This window comes from Ambystoma mexicanum, chromosome 3p, assembly GCF_040938575.1.
Source record: "Ambystoma mexicanum isolate Mex_15411 chromosome 3p, UKY_AmexF1_1, whole genome shotgun sequence".
Taxonomy (NCBI): domain Eukaryota; kingdom Metazoa; phylum Chordata; class Amphibia; order Caudata; family Ambystomatidae; genus Ambystoma; species Ambystoma mexicanum.
Genome location: NC_090925.1, coordinates 930,557,534 through 930,578,184, shown reverse-complemented (window position 1 = coordinate 930,578,184; position 20,651 = coordinate 930,557,534). Strand labels below are relative to the sequence as shown.

Below are 20,651 nucleotides of genomic sequence, written 5' to 3'. Positions count from 1 at the left end.
TCACACTGTTTTAACAATTAGCGTGTACATTAACATTTATTTGCCTCTGCAAGAGTGTCAAAAGTATGCGATGTGCAACCAGAACATTACTTAACTTGAAAATGAATAGAACATATAACCAAAACATTTGTGTAGCAAAGATGTCTGGCATCAAACAAGTTATTACATTTGTGGAAATTGGTGTCCTACACATTGTGTACGAACATATCTAACGTATGCAATGTATGATAAATGCACAACATAAGAACTCAAATTTATTTTTGTGCAATGCAGTTTTCCATTTGATATAGCTGCTATCCTCATATGCTAGGAAAATAAATTGCTAATTCCCCTCTTCACGAGCATCCATGGACACAAATCGCATCAGAAGTTGAACCGAAAGAAACAATTCCTATTTTCACAGTGTGCTGGTTCTGGTAGGCTTGGTGCGCACAGCTCAGAGAAAAAGGTCTGACTGTTCCTTCATGACCTGCAGTTTCATCCATGCAGAGAAGAATCAAAAGATGTGTTCTGGTTTCTGTCAAATCAGTGACTCTTTGCACTGCCCACTTCTTTCAAATGGTGTTAAATTAGTATGCATAGAAAGATAAAAGGTGTTCTTTTAAAAAATATTTTTATGTGTAAAATGGAGGCCATGTGGTGGTCTATTTCACATCTTCTGCCTCTTTCTATTAGATTATGCATAACTGCTGTGAAAACCCTGAAGGTGTCTCACTTGCTAGTCCCCAGGGATCTGTCATCCAGGTGGCCAGGATACTGCCATCGCTATTGAATCCAGTTCCTGGGGGTGGACCAGTGCAAGAGGATCACCTGGGTGGGGGGTCTTCGGGAGTAGATGTGGGACACTGCATGTTGAGATGTAGTACTGCCTTCCTTTCTTGACAGGAACATTTTCTCACAGACCGATTACCAGGAAAGACAACGCCAGAGCTGTATACCAGACATGTCCTAACACAAGAGTCGGGCAGAGTCCGGCAATTGCTGATAATTACAGACACTTGATTTCCCTTCGGTTTCCCCATAGGGATAAAAGTCGGAGCATGAATGCATACGCTGAGCAAGGCCAAACGTACGAGGAAGCAGCTATTCCAGACAGCAGTTCAAGCGGAGGAGAAAGGTAGCGAGACCTGAAAGGACGAAGCGGAGGGAATTGCCCTTGTCCTTTTCAACCCAGACCCACGGAGCGTCCGAGAAGGGAAAGGTAAGACTGGGAATTGGAGCTGGCGAATGGTGCGAAGGATGTCAGCGATACATAGGACCCTCCCGCACTGATTGCCAGGGCGGGGAGAAGCGGTTGCCATTGTTCCGTCCTTGACTCCAGAGGCAGGAGACGCCAACAGAGTTCGGCACAGCCGGTGAGTTGGAAAGAACTGATAATAGACCGGACTGTGTTGGGCTCAAAGTTGGGAAAAGCAGCATTATATGAAGAAGGAAGACTAATGGACAGAGGTCCTTTCGAGTCAGATTTTGGAGTGGTCCAGTGCCACATGGGCGCTCATTCGGAGGACTCTGACTGGTACCCCGCTCCGGAACAAGGAAAATGTATTGAACTGGGGAATTGAAGTGGTCCGGCAGCGGGTTATGTTGAATCCTGTGCACAGGCGACAGTCTTCGGTTGTTGTAGAAACTACAAGTACTAAGAGGCCCTAGGGGAGGGCAGCGTGAGGTGTCAAAGTGGTCATACGAGAATCAAGCCAAACCCCTTGTACAGTCGAAAGTCTTTGGGAGGTTGTGGAGGCAAATGTGAACCCGACTGAGGGATGCGTCTAGAAAGCTAAACAAAGTGAACTCTGTAAATGGGCAAGTGTGCACCCAACTGAGGGATTGCCTGCAAATTAGGGTAAACTGTAATCCATCCGAGAACATTGTGGTGATAAGATTGTGTGCGGGCTGAGACCCGGACTTGGGTAAGAGAAGAACCTAAGGGGTTTAGAACGACTTTCTTTTGAACTGTGTTAAAATTGCAATGTGAACCCGGTAGAGGGATGCTGGAGAAGGCCAAGGGAAGTGAATCCTGCATTGTGAGAAAACTAACTTAACTGTATATTTCGGCAATAGTGAACCTGACTGAGGGGGTGCCTGTGAATTAGGGTGAGCAGTAATACACCCATGAACATTGTGATGACCAGTGTGAACCCGACTGTGGGATGTCCACAGTGAGTGGTTGGTCTGAGCCTGATGGAAGGAGGCTTACGTTGAGAGAAGGATCAGAGCCCGGCTGTCACCCGACGTGAAGATTAGCAGAAGGAACTTTTGTTTTGTTGTTAATGGCATATCAGGCCCTCTGAAGCAAGAGACTTTTCATGAAAGAGACTTGGACACAGAAGGTCCTGATATTGAGAAAAGGAACTGTAAACTTGTCGGAGAAGCCCAGTGTGCTGTGCTCAAGGGTCCGGCCTTGTCCTGTGCTAAAAATGTGGGGAAGGGAGACCCCAGCCATAACATCCCGACTTATCATTTTGTGAACACTTTTTTCCTTTTCTTGTGAACATTATCCCACACTATTTTGTAGCATAGTGGTAAGGATTGCCAATAGTTTTGTTTTAGTATAGGCCCTTTTTATTTGACTAGACACCACAGTATTATTATTATTTGATGGTCGTAGCTTGCTCCCATCTTAGATTTAGGTTTAGATTAGGTGTTTATCTCACCCATTTTTACAAAGTAATACACACCTTTGAACTGTGACCACTTGTGTCCGTCTTACTTTGACACCATGCCTTCCTTACACTGCACATAATTGTGGACTTTGCTTTCAGCATTCTGGTTCTCAGGCACCTAAACCTGCCTTCTTGATCTAATGTGAGGTGTGTAGGGATTGGGCTAAAATATAGAATACAAAAGACCTACTACCAAAATATCGAACTAGGAGTGCAGGGGGTTGCGGCAGTGTCCACCGGTCCACTAGTTCGGTATTCTGATCTGTGAGGGTCACAGGGGTGTCCTCCGCATACAATACACGTGTTGCGGGGAGAAAAAAAAAGTTTGAATTACTAAATGCGAGCAAGTGGTGTTATTTTGTAATTCGATCTTTTGGTTTACGAATTTATAACATCCAGGTGTGCAAGTAGGCATACCTGTGCCTTGGATGTTATTAATCCTTGCGCAACCTTATTGGGACTTGTGGGCTTGCCAACCAATTGGAATTCGTTCTGCGCCACCTCCCCTAGTGGCTCTTGCATCATTGCAATGATGATGGCTGTTTTTCTGTACACTCCAAGGCACATGTACCCCATGTACCTAAAGTAAAAACACCAACCGCTTACACAGTAGGTACCATGCAACATTAAAAGTTGAAAATCAAGTCGGTCATTCTAGTGATCTCTTCTCTGAGGCTGTTGTGTTGAAAAAGATGAGCATGGTGGCACAGATTGTAATTGGTTATTTATAACACGCTTAATACCCAAACATTTCTAAGCACAGATCCGGGAATCAAACCCGTGTTGCTCCATGTTGTCAATCAATTCACCCACCCATGTTATGTTCAGTCTGAGCCGTGGCTGATCTACATCCATGCTCTCTGCCCCTCATAGATGCACTGCACACCACAAAGAAGGGATAATTACAAGCGCCTCTGCACCATTTAATTATGGCTGCCGGGTCTACTGGCGTGGCCGTACAGGCATCCTCTAGTTGTGATGCAGCTCCGAGCCAAGCAAGCCCCCACCCAGGAGAATCCTGATTGGATGCAGTGTCAGGGTAACAACCCTGCTTGCCTACGCCAGCGGGCGGAGCCAGCCTTACTCAAAGGCCTGAGTCAAAGGCCTCATTGCCTGTCCACCATGTAAGGGCCAAGCACCTGCAGTTACCTTTCACCATGTCACCCCAATCCTGCCCAATTTTACTCCGCAGTCACACCCACTGCTTTTCTCCTCCCAGGCGTGCCTGAGGTCTCGGCAAACTATACCCTTACTCTTAACAAGGCACCACCCCGCCATCCCAGCATTCAGCACACCCCCAATCATAGTATTCTCCAACGCACCCTCCATTGGTGACATAAGGCTTGCCTGCCTTTGTGCATGCACTAGACCCCCAACCTCCCTGATTTCATATGCAATGAGAAACACCTGAATGTGTGGGTGCACGCGTTCGTCCTGCACTACCCTTCTCACTAGCTACCGTGTAAACAGCCGTGCAATGCCACTACCACCCCTGACTGGAACTGGTACTCGACCCAATTTAACACAGCTACCCATGGCGCAGTGGAAACAAGCCGCCATCCAATGCCTATCCGGCATCGCTGACGGGAGTCTGCTGCACTTACCCATTGTGCACTTTCAGCAGGATCGACACATTTCAAACACACCCAACGGCGCACATAACCGTCGGCAACCCAGACTGCACATATGCATCAGACCGGCACTCAGAACTGCCTCTTGCCTAACACCCCCAAATGTGCCCGTAGCTGCATACCCTTAAGCACAGCCAGTATCCCTACGCACAAGCCACCTGACATCCCATGATGGTATGACTGGAGGCAGCCACTACAGGTGCCCCCACCTCTCCTGCTGCACCTCTGAATAGCCCCATCGATGACACTGTATGCCAGATCCCTATCATCTTAGCCGCCAACTGCCACCTCATCAGCCCTGCATGCCCACTGCCCTGTGCCGGGAATGATGTAGCATGCGTTGTGCATTACAACGTAGCCACCAGCTCCTTGTCCACAAACCCTGCCTCACAGCACGATGCCATGATGGGCACTGCACCCCTGTTGCCTCTCGGCTCAGACACTAGCAGCCTGACTGCTCATCCCGCTTCTACACTGTCTGTGCACTGAAAGACTCAGCTAGCTGCCTCCTCAGTAGCAAGACCAGCATCACCATGCCCAACCCACTGGCTCCACCACTGAACTGCACCCTAGTTAACGCTTGTTCTACCAAGCCCACCCACTAGACAACCATGACCTTATCGCGGCTAGCAACCTGGACATCGTAGCCATCTTAGAAGCTTGGCTGCACAATGCACCAGGCCCAGCTTTGTCCATTGTTATACTTCGGGGATTCACTTTCTTCTGCAGCGATAGACTTAACTCCAGAGGCGGGGGGGGGGGGGGGTGTGCGGGTCGCGCTGAATGCGTGAGACACCCCACCTGTCAGACGGGTCAGAACCTCTCTTACCCAACTGTGATGTACTCACTATCAAACTACACTTGTCCTACATCGCCACGATCACCATGCATGTCATTTATCGTCGACTTAAGTCCTTGAAAGAGGATCTCCTACATATCCTCTGGTATATCAAGCCTACCTCAAAAATCGCCCTAGGATTCAAACTATGCATAATGGCACCAAAGGGTGTCACCCTGGACTGGCTAGCAGACCTCAGTTGTCAGGTCTCCGTCCTCTCCAACCTTCCCTGCCCTTGGACTCAACACCATGTCATCTCTTTCATAGTCTTGCCCAACGGCCTACCCACATGTTGCGTTCCATCCAGGCTACCCACTATTTCCTGTTGCTTGCCAAACCTTACCAAAGCCCGAATTCTGCCCTTGCTTGGTATACTTCAGTCAGCACATCTCCCCGCACCGACCCCGACACTCTAGCCGAGCTATACGTCAAAACAATGTTGCATGCAGTTGAGCGCATCCCCCCACCCCCCTTCCTGGTGCCTTGCAAAGCCAAACCACCCCCTCACCTAAACTCAGAGTTGACACCAGACTTCCTATCCCTCTGTTCTAAAAAACATGAGGCAGAGGCCAAATGGATAAGAACACATCCAACACCCATAAATCCCTATTCTCCACTTCTGCTAAAATGTACAAACAAGCTATCCTACATGCAAAATACACTATCTACAACAGTAGTATCTCCAATGCCAAATCCAACACATGAGAGAGATTCTCCATCCTCAGAGAATTGGAATCCTTCTCACCCCCCCACTCAACTTCACCAAAGATGGGGCCTGGTGCACCAAGATCCAAAACATCCTCCTAGACAAAAAGCTCAATTTTTCACAACACAATCCAACTGAAGCAAGTTATCAGCACCAATGCAAAACCCTCCCCATCATCCTACCTCCCACCACCTTGCGAGACCTACCCTCATTTTGCTTTAACCCTGTCACTGAAGCGGAGGGCACCTCCATCCTGAAAGACCTGAAACCATCTAGATGCAAAGGAGATGCTTGCTCAGCAGCGAATATGAAGGACTGCTTGGACGCCCTGACCCTGTTCATCACAACCATCATTAACTCCTCCTTCTCTACAGCCCCTCCAGCCACAAAGAAGCATGGGTACTTCTGCTGCTCAAATGCTCAAAAAAACGCCCTTGTACCCCACCACCCTAAACAACTACTGTCCCATCACCAAAGCCCCCTTCCTCCTTAAGATTATTGATGGAGCAGCTTACCTCCAAATCCAGAAATACCTGGTATCTAAATGTATCTTGGGAATCAGTCAATCTGGCTTCTGCCCTGGTTATGGCACAGAATCAGCCCTGCTCGACCTAAAGGACTAGCTTGACGAGATAAAGGGTGCAGGGAAGCTGCTTTCCTATTACTCTTAGACGTCTCGCCAGCGTTTAACTTGGTAGACCACAAGAATTTCTGCCAGCCTCTCGCCTCTGTGGCCAATTTCTCAACTGAAGCTATGACCTGGATCACCTCCTTCCTGTAGGACAGAAGCATTATGCTTCGCAGAAAACGCAAGTGTCCACCTCCACAGCCCCTCGTGCCAATCTTCTGCGGCGTTTCCTAAGGCTCCTGCGTTTGCCCCACTCTCTGCAACATTTTCACTAAACCACTTTTCGAGCTCCTAGACTCACTCTATCTCCTATACCAACTACGTGGATGACACCCAAATCCTTCTCCCCTCTCTGGCAACTACTCGGCCGACTCTGAGAGACTACACAAGGTCTACAAGACCTAGATGTCTACACACCTTTTGTGCGTTAACGATGAACAAAATGAAATACTTCTCGTGTGGCCTCCTGCTGTGCTTAAAAACCTCAACCATCAATATGTGTCTTTCACCATTGACGGCATCTCGATCCCTGTCTCCCCAACAGGGAAAATTGGATATAGGGCACCTGGCAGGACCCTGAAAAACCCAGGCGGGAATTCCTAGATAAACTAAACCAAAATTTCAGGGTGAGAGGTCAAACAATTCCAATCTAATACTGGAAAAAACAGTAGTAATGCATTCCATTCTTCAAAAAATGTATTTTAACAACATCTGGATAGTATTAGTGGGGATAGAGCACCCAGGAATATTAAGACGCAACAATACAAATGAGTGTGATCCAGTGGACAACATCTGGATCTCAATGCAACAACAAAGAGGCTATTTTTGTTGGGTCATTTCAATTATGCAGTCACAAGAATGAACATACACCCACATTAAATGGACATATATACAAAAAGACACATGAACAATGCTTCCAATGTGCATTATTTGAATGGTGATATCGATATCAAATCAAATAATGCCCATTGGAAGCATTGTTCATGTGTCTTTTTATATACGTCCATTTAATGTGGGTGTATGTTCATTCTTGTGACTGCATAATTGAAATGACCCAACAGAAATAGCAGTTCCTCTTTGTTTTTGTTGCATTGAGATCCAGTTGTTGTCCACTGGATCACACTCATTTGTATTGTTGTGTCTTAATATTCCTGGGTGCTCTATCCCCACTAATACTATCCAGATGTTATTAAAATACATTTTTTGAAGAATGGAATGCAGTACTACTAACTTTTTTCCAGTATTAGATTGGAATTGTTTGACCTCTCACCCTGAAATTTTTGTTTAGTTTATCTAGGAATCCCCAACAGGGAAGCCACTGGGAGTTTACCTGGATTCCTCCCTATCCCTCACTCATCAAGTTAATGCCATTTCTTCCTCTGCTGCCCACACCACCAAACATATCGATGCCTGCAGACTGTTCCTATCCACTGACGGCTGCCTTAACATTGCCTGAGCCTTCATTGCCCCAGACTAGATTACTGCAGTGCTCTATTTGCATGCACTTTAACACGTAATATCCACAAACTGCAAGTCATCCAGAACAATGCACTCCGATCTGATCTCAATATTACCAGGCAAGAATTAATCTTTGCTGTAAAGAAATTTTCACTGGCTCCCAATACGAGAACGGATCACCTTCAAATTGTTGTCGATCACCCAGAGGTGCCTCTCAAACTCTGCCCCCCACCTCTCACAGAAATTCATTAAAGCCCAGTCAACGAGACCGACCACATCTGCATACACTCTTCATCTCATCACACCTAGATTCAGACGTTTGAGCTTCCCGGTCATCGCAGCGAAACCTTGGAACACAATACCACCTGCCCTGAGAGCCAAGAAATCATATTCATTCTGCAAACATCTGAAAGCCTTGCTCTTCACCTAGAGCTCCACCCTACCAGTCCTCGCTTTAACACCTTCTGTCCACTTGTACACAATAATAGAACTATTGCATTGAAACTTGCACTACAACAGCACCTTGATTCCCACAGGTTTTGTGCGCTTTACAAATGTAAAAATAAATAAATAAAATTATGCAGTGTGCTTCTGTCTTGGTCACAAAGTTGAGCCATTGTAGGCCACACAAAATGATTTCATAATGCTCCATGACAAAAAGCCTAGTGCTCCCTTGTACCTTACCGCGACTGTGTTCTGACTGGAACCTGTCCAGGGACAGGAAAATTGAGTAAAATGATCCTTGGGGACTACCGGGGCATGCCCATTTAGAAAATGAGTTGCAGGCAAAGAACCTTCCTTACACCAAAATAAATTTGGCTACCATAGAAGCCAGCAAAAATCCTAGGGATCTCACAAGGTTAGGCTAGAATGAGCAAAAAGGGAAATCTTCCCAAAGCAGTTGTTTTGTCGATTGATTGAAAGAACAGTACGTTTGCACATTCCCTTGGTTTCAGTTTCAACAAACGTAAGTTGGGTCTTCAATGGAGGTGGCAGTTTCAGATTCTGTGTTCTATGGGGGCATGACAACAGAGGTCTACTTTTGGCAGTTGAGTAGACTTGTTTTCCAGCTGATGACAGTACCCATGTCAACGCATCATTTTGGCCCTATTTCCATACATGAGGATTTACCCTTGTGAGAAGTATTTCGAGCGACGTGCAATGTAAATTGGTCTTACATTGTACACGTTCTGCTATTCTGGTGGCTTCTTAGTAGATAGTTCTGGAAGAAAAAGGGAGGAGAGGCAGGTGGGAATGCTGAAGTGTTGAGGAGGGCACGCCAGAAAAACCAGTTTGCTTGTATGTTTATATTTGAATCCTGGTGGTTAAACAGCATCTTGGCTTTGTGTGTTATCCGAGTACACTGTCTCACACTCACTGACTACAATACCCGACTACAAACTTGCGTTACTGAGAACAGATGCAAGACATTACTGTTGCTGTCATATGTTGTGCATGTCCTGCATTCATAAGTGTCAGTGCTGCAAGTAAATCCAAAATCTGTAGAGTCACTTTATTTCTTTAGCGCTATATGAGAAACAGACATGCAAACTGCAAAGTATCCCATCCTTAAAATTGTTCCCCCAAGCACATATTCCTCAAGGGTTTTCTAGATTTATTGTTCACTGAGAATCATACCCAAGGCAGTAAGAACATTTAGACGGCTACATGTAAACAATGCACTTCTAACCAAACACTTCTGACCTTGAAAGGAGATGGTTAACTGCACCATGCTCTTGCTTGTACAATTCATCTCTGCCTCCCCATGTGGCACTTTGTCTACGGCAGATCGTTTCATCTTGCATAACTAGTCATTGCCTGGTAACCTATACACATGTGACCTTTATTCGGTTCTCAGGTGAGTTTGAGCCTTAGTCATCTGTGACCAGTCATTTATTGTATGTCACTTGTTCGACACCTGAAGGTGTTTCACCTGCTAGTTCCCATGGATCTATCATCCAGGTGGCCAGGACACGGCCATTGCTTTTGGATTCAGTTCCTGGAGGTGGACCAGTGCGGGAGGATCACCTGGATGAGCGGTCTTCGGGAGTGGAAGTGGGTCACCAGATGGCGAGACGCAGTATCCCCTTCTCTGCAACACTTTTACCCCATCCCACCAGGTAGGATACTTAGATACTCAACCCCCCCGCCCCCTCTTTCTGATGCAAACACTTTCTCATGGACAGCTCACTGTGAGAGAAAACGGACTTAAACCCGAGCTGTATACCTGACATGTCCAAATATAATGGACAGGCAGGTTCGGTCAATTACTGATCATTACACACACCTGACTTCCATCACACTTCCCCACACAGATAAAAAGTGGAGCACGAAAGCACACTCCGAGCAAGGCAAAGCACACGAGTAAGCAGCAATTCCAAGATGGCAGTTTAATACAAGGCGAAAGACGGAGAGACCGAATAGGATTGCAAGGAGGGAAGTGCCCTTGACCTTTTTACTGAAAGACTGTAACTTTGATGAGCCTTCGAGAATAGGAAACATAAGACCCAAAATCAAAGCGGAAGAAGCCTGCATTGTGTCAGAGGTACCCGGGGCTCTCTAACGTCGATAGTCAAGGAGGGGAGAAACATTTGCTGCCGTTGTACTGTCCTTGGCTCCTACAACAAAGCAGCACCAGTGAAGTTTGCACAGCCAGTGAGTTGGGGAGACTGATACCAGACCGGTCTGTGTTGAAGCAAAGGTTGCAAGCGGCAACATTGTATAGCGAAAACTGAAGAGAACGGTGTGTGAATCGTATGTGGCAAGCAATGCGAATATAATTAAAACCACAGATAAGTGACAGAACTTTGAAGCAAAGATACAATACGGTAGACAGTGGTCCTGCACCACGTGGGTGCTCATTCGAAAGTCTGTTAGGTATCCAACTGAAAAGTGGCAAATGTTAAAAGGAAAGGAATTGTGAAATCTAGGTGGTCGTGCAATGGGTCAAGCCAAACCCTGTGCACCTTTGAAAGTCTTCGATAGTTGATGCTAATTGAAATTGGTTCGAGCCCACCTAAGGGAGACTGATTGTGTTAAAGGGATCTGAGCCCTGCTGAGGGGCATCCGCAGTGAATAGTGAATCACCTAAATAGAGAACTTGTGAAGTCTGAAAGAGGAAAATAACTTATCATTTATTTTTGCTGCATCAGGCCCTCTGAATGAAGAGACTTTGATATGCAAAGAGACTTAGGCACAGAAGGTCCTGATGCTAATGATTGAACTGTATCCTCATACTAAAGAAGCCAGAGACTGTTCTGTGCTCGAGTGAACCGCCTTGTCCCGTGCTGTAAACGTGGGGAAGGGAGGCCAACGCCCTGAACATCCTGACATTTTTCGGAACACTGTTTCCTACAATATTTGTATTTAGAAGTAAGGATTGGCAATAGGTTTATTAGTATAGGCCCTTTTATTTTGGCAAGACAACAGAAGCACTGATTTTTATTATTTGATGGTCGTAGCTTGTTCCCATCTGTAAATTTAGGATTAGATAGGCATTGTTCAACCCTTTTTGAAGTCCAATAAACACCCTTGAACTGTGTTCACTTGTGATTGTCTTACTGTTGATACCATGCCTTCCTTACACACTTGACATACCTATGTCCCGAATATGGATTAACGTTGCAGCTCCACAGCTGCTGGTTTTATACGATGCATGCCATCCAATCGCGGCTTCTTTCCCTTAGCTGCATCCATTTATATGGCTGTGATGTTGCCCTGTTCAGTACAAGCTGCACGCTCAGTTATCATAGGAAAACCTACAATATTACCAGCACCCAAATGAGGAACCAAATTTACGCTGACCTATAATTATGAATAAGCACTTTCTGGCTAATCCATAAAGACCATGGGGCTCATTACAAGTAGGGCAGTGTAGGGAAAAAGAAACTCAGTAATTCAGTTGTACATCCATTACCAATGCATTACTGACACATTACTGCACCGCTGTAGTACAACTTTGGTGGTGAGGCATAGGAAAACCTCCAGCAATATGCTGGAGGTAATTCGGACGCATTACTGCCAAAAACCTGAACAATCGGTGGAATTGCCGCTGCTGGTAAATCAGTCAAAATCCCCACGAGTCCTATGGTCTCCATAAATTGGGACTAACACCACCGTGCCACCACTTCTAATCTGGTAGTAATTCTGCCAGATGAAGGGGCAGTAACGCTAATTCTGTTTGGGGATATTCCGGCAGATTTACCACCGGAATACCACCACATTTACGAGAGCTATATGCCTTTTCCCCTTGAAAATTCTGCTGCTTAAAACATTCTAATTTGCCATGCTGTGAAGTTTGTGGAAAACCACTAGTATACATATTGGGTATGTTTAGGGTGCGCCACCTGATGCTCAGGAAGTTTTAGCAAATCCCAAATCCACAAAAGGGGAAACGCATTTCTCTAAATCAAGGACGCTCACTATATTGAGAATAATTACATTTAGTACATTGGGTAATCTTTTACTCCTTTCATACAGTGATTGAATTGCTTGTAAATCAAATCGAAACAAATAGTTTGAATATCTGTTTCAGTTTATCTTGAGTTAATGCACTTTATATTATAGTAGGAATGAGTCTGTGCAGATTGCTGCTCAACATTGTGTGTTTTCATATGCCTGCAATTGGGGCTATACACATGCTGGTAAATTGCAGAAAAGTAAATTATACTAAACCTATGTTGGGAGGTTCACTTATGTTTTGGACTCAATTGTCTAGTAAAAGCTATCCATATGAAGGCTTACTGATAAAATATTTTATCTAGCTGATCTTGAATGTGCAAGATTTTAGTGCAATTGGTGGGTATGAGTGTTGACAGCGTCTGTGTAGGGTTGCTGGTTGATGGGTTTGTGAACTCTTAGTTAAATTTGAATGTTTCCTTCTGAGGGCATTTTCCGAAAGTGAACTTTGGCCTTTGCTGCTAGTGCCCTGTAAGATCCCGAATTGTCATTAATATGCAGATTTGTCCGACTCATGTACTTTTTTCTTCCAGATTTGCTCCACCCTTCTATTCCCTTTCTAGTAATTGAGGTTGGGTAGTGTGCCATCTAAGTGTTTGAAGGGCTTAATTGGGGAAAATGTAACCAGGGTTTATGATGTCCAAAGATGTAGCTTGTGGGGACATTCATCTCTTGGTCCCGAGTTCCATGGCAAGGTAGTAATGTAAATGTTTTGAGGTGTGAGGAGCAGGTAGGACTTAATGTCCTTCTGTAGTATTTTAGCTGCAGGTGGGGTCTTAGTGCTCTTAGGCAATGATAGAACAGGAGTTGATAAGGTAAATGAAATGGCAAGATGGTCACTCCAGGGCAAAGGGAGTTGGGAAGCCCCTGTTGTATGAATCTTGTTGAAAACCTTTCAGTCCATCATGCATATGTCTAGTTTTGCATGTGAGTTGTCCAGGCAATTGCTTTAAGTGAAGGACTTAAAATTTGTCTGAGAGAGTTTTGCTTTTGCTTGAGTCTAGAGTGGCGAGACATTGGCAGTCAAAGATAAGGTTTGCTATTGTGTCTGCCAATTTTACTGCAAACTAATGTTGGTTGTATGAAGGTTGTAGCCTCTGTTCTAAAAAAAAAAAAAAAAAAAAAAAGTGAGGCAGAGGCCAATTGGGAGAAGAACACCATCTGACATCCATAAGTCCCTATTCGCCTCTTCTGCCAAAATGTACAAATAAGCTATTCTACATGCTAAATCCACTATCCACAACAGTAGAAGCTCCAATGCCAAATCCAACACATGAGAGATATTTTCATCCTCCGAGAATTGGAATCCTCCTCACCCCCCCACTCAACTTCACCAAAGATGAGGCCTGGTGCACCAAGATCCAAAACTTCCTCCTAGACAAAAATCTCCACTTTGCACAAAATAGTCCAACTGAAGCAAATTATCATCCGCACCAATGCACAAACCCCTCCCCATCAGCCTGCCTCCCTGGACGATTCGTCGCCGTTCCCCAGAGGGGAGCCACCCCCTTTGGGACTAGGCAGGTGAGCCTATGAAGCAATACCCTCTCTACAGGTCTGTGCAAGTGGGACTTCACTGGGAGTGACTCCCCTCTTGGGGGGCAAGGACTCCCATTCCAGAATGGAATTTCCTGTGCAAACCCAGTTGTCTGCATATCTGACTATGGAAAAGACTTGTAGATCTCCTGCAACCATGGTATTTTACAAAGATCCTTCTTTACCTCTCTTGGCAGCAGGCAATGCTGAACACAACCTGAATGCCATGGTCCACAAAGGAGGACACAGTTCAAATTGTTTCTGTGACGTGTATCTGAAGAGTATTTATTAATTTTTCGCTTGAGTAAGGATTGTAAAACAAGGAGAGACTCCTACGGGGGCAGTGCGACTGCTACATAGAGGCGACCCTCTGCAGTATTGATTTCTTGGAGGGGAAGAGCCAGCAGAAGCAAAGAGGTGAGCAAAACGCTAACCAAACACCTACGGGTTGGCATTCAATCTGACCTAGAAGACCAGGTCGGAACGGGAGCAAAGACGGAAAGACACCTGTCTGGTCTGGTAGCACGACCAAGCAGGACTTGTGGTTGCCGGGAGGCCGCTAACAGGTGCTGAGACCAGGCTGTATGAGGGATCTCGGAGCTTTGTGCATGTTGGACCTTAGCTACAGAGAGACATAGCCACGGGGAAAGCCAACGAAGTTTCGGGAGCCTGATAAACCCGACCGAAGATATACCACTACAAGATATGAACGCAGCAAATAATAGCGGGGGGAACACATCCAGTTTATGAGCCTGAGAAACCTGAGATACCCTATAAAAGGGTGAGTGATAGTAATATGAACATTGTGAAAAACAACTGGAAAACCTGAGAAAATCGGAATGTCCAAAATTTGTTTGACATTTTCTTGCTTTTTTAAAGGTAGCCGCCTCTGTTTGCAACCTTTTCTACAATGTGTGTTCATCAAACTCCTTTATAGACTTCCCCCTTTTTAGAATGTTAACTTGACCTAAATGTCTCGTGACTTCCAACACTGCATCTCTGTACTCAGTAGCTTGTTTGATGAGCAATTGTATTGCCATCCCCGGAAGGTGAACCCCACCAATGACTGTCATTTTTCTTGTCTGTGTCTAGGTTTACCCGGAATTGTATGTTGATAAATCAAGAGGAGATAAATTAAGAATCAACATTGATGTTATCTTCACACACATGCCATGTGCTTGTAAGTATACTGTTGGTTGTATCCATGTGAAAGTTACTTGTTTTGTATTCTTTTCATAGTCGTAAACATTGACTTTATCTCTGCATTTAGCAAGACTTGTTCATGAAATTGAGCACTGCCAATGTAAATGTATGATGACAAATTGGAGTTGGGAATCCAAGTGGCAGAGCAGGCTGTCCGGTGACTGGACTATGGTAAGCTCTATAGCCTGAAACTGGTTAGTTGATAGCGATTAAATGGAATCTGCACTTACCTATCTATATTTCCAGTAGATGGAACTCTGGGCAGGACCTGTTGCTCCTTTGTAGCCTATGGGGCTGAGTGTGTCAAACAATAACCATTTATTAGGAAAGCCCACTGAAACCGAAAAGATTTGAGCTTGCAATGTAATAATTATGCTTTATACAATGGCACTCTCTTGGTGCGTTAAATTCACACTGAACAAAGTGCAATTCTAAGATTAGTGGTGAGACAAAACTATAGGTTGTAAGAGTCTAAGAAGTTCAGACATTAAACCTATAATCATAGCATAAAATAACAAATGTACATGCAACTGAATCTCTCTAATATATTCCCCCATGATGGTGGTTTGTAACTTGCGGCTCTGCAGATGTTTTGGACTGTGAATGTCATGGTCCATATTCATTGAATTTGCTGGCCAGGGATGATTGTGGTTATAGTTCAAAACATCCTGAGAGCCAGATTTTGCTGATGCCAGCCCTATAACCTCCTTCTACAACTAAACAAAAATCACATCAAGCGTCATCTTGTAAATACAATGTAGGGAAGAACAGCGAGGGAGTCAATCCTACCATCATTCATTTCTATGAGGAAGGTAGGATCCAGATGTCAAACTAAATAAGTCATTAATACAAAGCCACTGCAGCTTCCCCCGATAAGTGTACCAATGAGACCCTGGGCATTGTTGGCCAGCTTACTGGTCTTCTATGATGGAGGCGATCCATCTAGGACATTTATTCTGTCTCACCTTAGGTTTATGTTTATTGTGTTTATATAGTGCTTTATGCCAAAGCGCTTTACATTATAACAAGGATACAATAAAAAAATAGAAACAATTACAAAATATGAATCAAACCAGTAATACAGTAAGTAGAACAATTTGCCAGTGAAGATAAACGAAGGAGGAGGGGGGTGGAGAAGGGGAAGGAAGTGGGAAACAGGAAGAGGAATAGGCTGAGGATGACAGAGGGGAAGAGGGGACTTAAGAGGAACGGAACAGGGAGAGAGAGGTAAGAAGAGGAGAGTAAAAGGGAGGAGAGAGGAAGGTGGAAGGAGGGGCTAGGAGTGTCAGGGAGGGGAGTGGAGAAGAAGAGATTTCAAGGAGAACTGAAAGGAGGAATAGGCGTTGGCGCAGAAAGAAAAAACATGGGAAAGCACAAACCCTCCAGGAACCGTGGTGGGCGATCTGTGCAGCAGTCAAACTCAGTTGGACATGACAAATTGGGTGAAGAATAACATGGAATACTTCATGTGGTTGCACTCTACTCTGACAGGTAAGCTCGTAGGATGTATGTTAGATAAACCTCTCGGAGAACTGAGCATATGCTTCCCATCTCAAGTCAGTCTCGTCAGAAAGCTGTTTGTTTCTGCCAGAACCCAAACATTCACTCTCACTGTAAAGCTCCATCTACCCCCGAGAATTGGGAGCAACCCCATAAAATTGCAAACATGTACCATTTCTAATCTTCCTTTAAAGAATAATTTATTATATTCTTTAATACATAATGTTTGATACATATTTTCACATAAGCCTTGCGTAGTCTGTAATACAGAAGCACTGAACTCTAGTACACACAAGTGAACCCAGCCATAGAGATAAGGATCATACCAGCCCCTTTTAGTCTCTAGAAACAGGCAAAACCTCATAACATAAAACATGGTAGATTAACATTCTCCCAATAATAGGTAGGAGGTAAGACACTGATGATGATTCTCCTTGCTGTCACCCAAACAGCACCACAGCTAAGTTTAGTATAGTGGAACCAATAGAGTGGTGCGACCACAGACAGGGGATCCAAAATTGGTACTTCCTGATCTGAAGAGCAACTTTAAGGTAAACGTGCATCTTTTCATTGGCATCAACTATTAGGTGCAAAGAAGTATGGATCGCAAAAAAGATACCTATTTTAGAATTATAATATATTTTCACTTGCCTGAATAATACCCCATTGGGAATGGGAAGTGCATTTACTTTCCCTACAGAATCATTTCACACTCGGCCTAAAAAAATTGCGAATAAATAAACACTTAAAAATATCATACAGATCCCAGCTTGAATATAAAAACAGATATGTAGATTATGTGCACAGATCTATATCTGTAATGTTAACCCTCCCCAATTATTAATTGGCAAAGTTCCACCCCTCACGGGTAGTCATGTAAGCTGCCTACCATGTTCGGAACTGTAATGTCTCCCCTAACAAGGCATAAAATAAGCAGTGGCTCATAGCAATTTGCTATGCAATTCTATAGATTTTCTAATTAAATGGACACTTGTGTAGCAAAGCTAACTATTTAAGTTGCCATGTTCAATTGAAGCGGACTCACCCTGCATTTCTCTCTTGCCCTCACGGCTCTCTCCACCCTCCTTTCTCTTTTTACTGCTAACTCAAGGGGGCTAATGGAGAGAGTGCATCAGTAATTATCTCCTCCACTCTTAACTGCCAAAGGCATGAGTCATAGGCAAGATTTTTTTAAAATCTTTTTCTAATAATTGCAAACCAGACGTAATCGGGATAATACTTTTATTAAGCTAACTATATCCTATCTGGCAAAGACTAGTATGTGTTAACTTTATTTTTTTTAAAGTCATGCAATGCTTCCTAAAACACGAAAGTTGTTACACAATGCATAATTACAGTATTGCTACTGTAAAACACTGCATTGTCTCCATGCTTTACAGTAAAGATTAGGTTTGTGTATCTAAATCTCACAGTGTCAACCATATTTCATGTTACTCTGAAAGACTCATATTAACGAGTGAACACTTGAAAATTATTTATGGTGGCATTTTTAAAACAATATTATTGTAACATTGCTAATCAAATTGGTTGGTTTGCTAATCAAGTCAATTTTAATTAGCAAGCTATGAGAATCAATTTCTGAAAACTAATTTATGCCTTGCCTAAAGTTAAACTCTCCTTTTTCTGACCTGGTGTTGCACTCTTCCCCCCAGTACACTCGCACCCGAGGATACCATATATTCACAGGAGGAACAATGCACTTTTGTTCACAAAAAACATACTATATATAACAAATGAGATTTGATGGGAAGCGGTGAGCTTTTTACAATTGGGTGAGTTTAAGGAGATCCTCCCCAGGGCTGATCAGTGCTAGCTGCGCACAGAGATCTAATTGGGAAAAGGCGAAGTAATATCCCGATAAGATATCCTGACATCGTGGCACTGCCTTATCTTTTCGTGTGCCTGCTTCCTGGGGGACATTTATCTCATTCTAATTAAAGCCATTGTGTAGGCCATTCCAAGGTGGCTGGCCGCAACACAAGCACCAGAGTACTTTGTATGTTCAGTGGCGATAGCATTTGATTGGCCGAGCCCCTCTTATCTCGGTCAATAGCAGTGCCGGCAGGCTGTGCTGACCCACTTCCAAAACCCCCACTCCTAAGGCTCCTGTCTGAGCCTCTCTGGGCCGAGGAGGGCCCGGAGGACCGCCACTGTTTGGTCCCCCTCCTTAAACTATGAATCGGCCTCCAGACTTGCATACTGCTCCCCCATGAACCTGTGCCCCTGGACTTCTACGCTCCCTGCAGTTCTACCAGCGAGTGATGGCTGAACTCTCCCATTGCCTCCTCCACTAACTTTCTGAACCAATTACTGTGCCTATTTACTCTCCCTTCCTTCCTTCCTTCCCTTACCTAACCTACTTTATTGCTCATTGCATTGTGCCCCTGTTTTTAAAATCCAAATTTAGATGTGTGCGCTCTTACATCTATGCGCCCTCTTTGCATTGCATTTGTGCTACTGTTCTTGGAATTTGAATTTAGGTGTGTGCACCCTTGCATCTCTGCACTCTTTGCTTTTGTGCCCTCTGTTTCTTAAAATTCGAATCTCCTTTGTGGATTGCATTTGTACCTTTTTTGACTACTATGCCACCTTGTTTAGCCAGAACTGTGCTGTGCAGCCACTCTTTCTTTCATGCCTCAACTAACCTCTGCTGCCCCTATGGCTCTCACCATCTCACTCATCTTCTCCAACTACTACACTATCACCTATATTCTCACTCACTCACTCACACAAAGTCTGGAAGGAAAAAGCACAAAAAAAGACATGCTGTCCTCGAACCATGGCCTACCCATCGCAGCTGCCCAGGTCAGCACAACTTCCAGACAGGTCTTTACTGATCTCCTCTTCGATGTCTCTTCTCCAGATCTATGGACTGCTCATCGCCACCCTCCTTCCTTTCACATACTCTCCAATTAATGGTGGCATCAAGTGGGAAGTCCTCTTGGATGGCTTCTCATCACATTGCATCATTAAAGTCTACCACACAGGCACCTTCTTGGTTCATGGTCCTCAACCCAATTTGCTCCTCTTTGACCAGCGCCTGCCGTCCCTCATTAACTTTCTTCACCTGCCTCTCCCCCTCCCCCCTACTCTGACTGGTGTACCACGTCCCTGTACTCCACCTCAGAAAACCTTCACAGGCAGAGACCTCCTTCACCTGGCTACTCTTAACACCTGCTCAGCCAACAAACACTCTGCCGACATCTCCCGCCTCCTTGAAGAAACTGACCTCGACATTCTCACTCTTACCAAGACATAGCTAAATGCTAGCTCAGTCACTGCTTTTGACTCCCTTCTCCCTGACGGCTTCAAGAGTATCTCCAAGCCACAACCTCACTGTGCTGGCAGTGGGGTTGCCTTAATCTTCCCTGGGTGTGTTCCTTCTTCCGTTATTCCCATCCAGCTCAATTCTTCATTTGGGAGCCTGATCTGTAAGCTGTTCATCTCTCCCTCCTCCTCTCTGACCATTGCCACCATCTGCAGGCCTCCTGGCACTAACACCCTGTTCCTCTCTGAATGGGCTGATTTCTGTTCCTCCCTGCTCTGAGCCACCTCTAATCTCCTTCTCCTGGGTGATTGTCACATCTAATTGGACTCCCCTGTCACAGCATCCACTCTCTTCCTTGACCTCTGCACATCACTATCCCTTGCGATTCTGGCCCAACCCACTCTGCTTGACACACTCTGGACACCCTCATCCATTCTGACCTCTCCTCTGTCCTTGGTCTGCTCACCGTAACTCTCTTGGTCAGACCATTCTCTCCTCTCACCTGGGTCCCCTCTGCCCTTTGACCTCCCCTCCAAAAGCCCTGCAAACCTCATTCACAGCTCTGGCTCCTCATTTCATCTCGAAAACTCAGAACATCCTGTCCTCTCTCTCCTCCTCTCCCTCTCCTCCCTCCACTACTTGCTCTTCCTCTGCCCATTTTCAACCACCTCTCCTTCCTCCTTCTCTGCCTTTCCCCTGTTCTCTCCAGACAAGGTTTCTAGACAAGTCCGATCTATAAAAGTC

General features: G+C 44.9%; 1 protein-coding gene across 1 annotated transcript in view; it reads left to right on the top strand.

The window, feature by feature from the left end:
- Positions 1-20,651, top strand: part of ERGIC3 (ERGIC and golgi 3) — an 834,442-nt gene that overhangs the window by 106,742 nt on the left and 707,049 nt on the right. Inside the window, exon 3 of the mRNA XM_069652225.1 lies at positions 15,008-15,095. Within this exon, the coding sequence (XP_069508326.1) occupies positions 15,008-15,095 (88 nt within the window). The remainder of the gene's footprint in view (positions 1-15,007; positions 15,096-20,651) is intronic.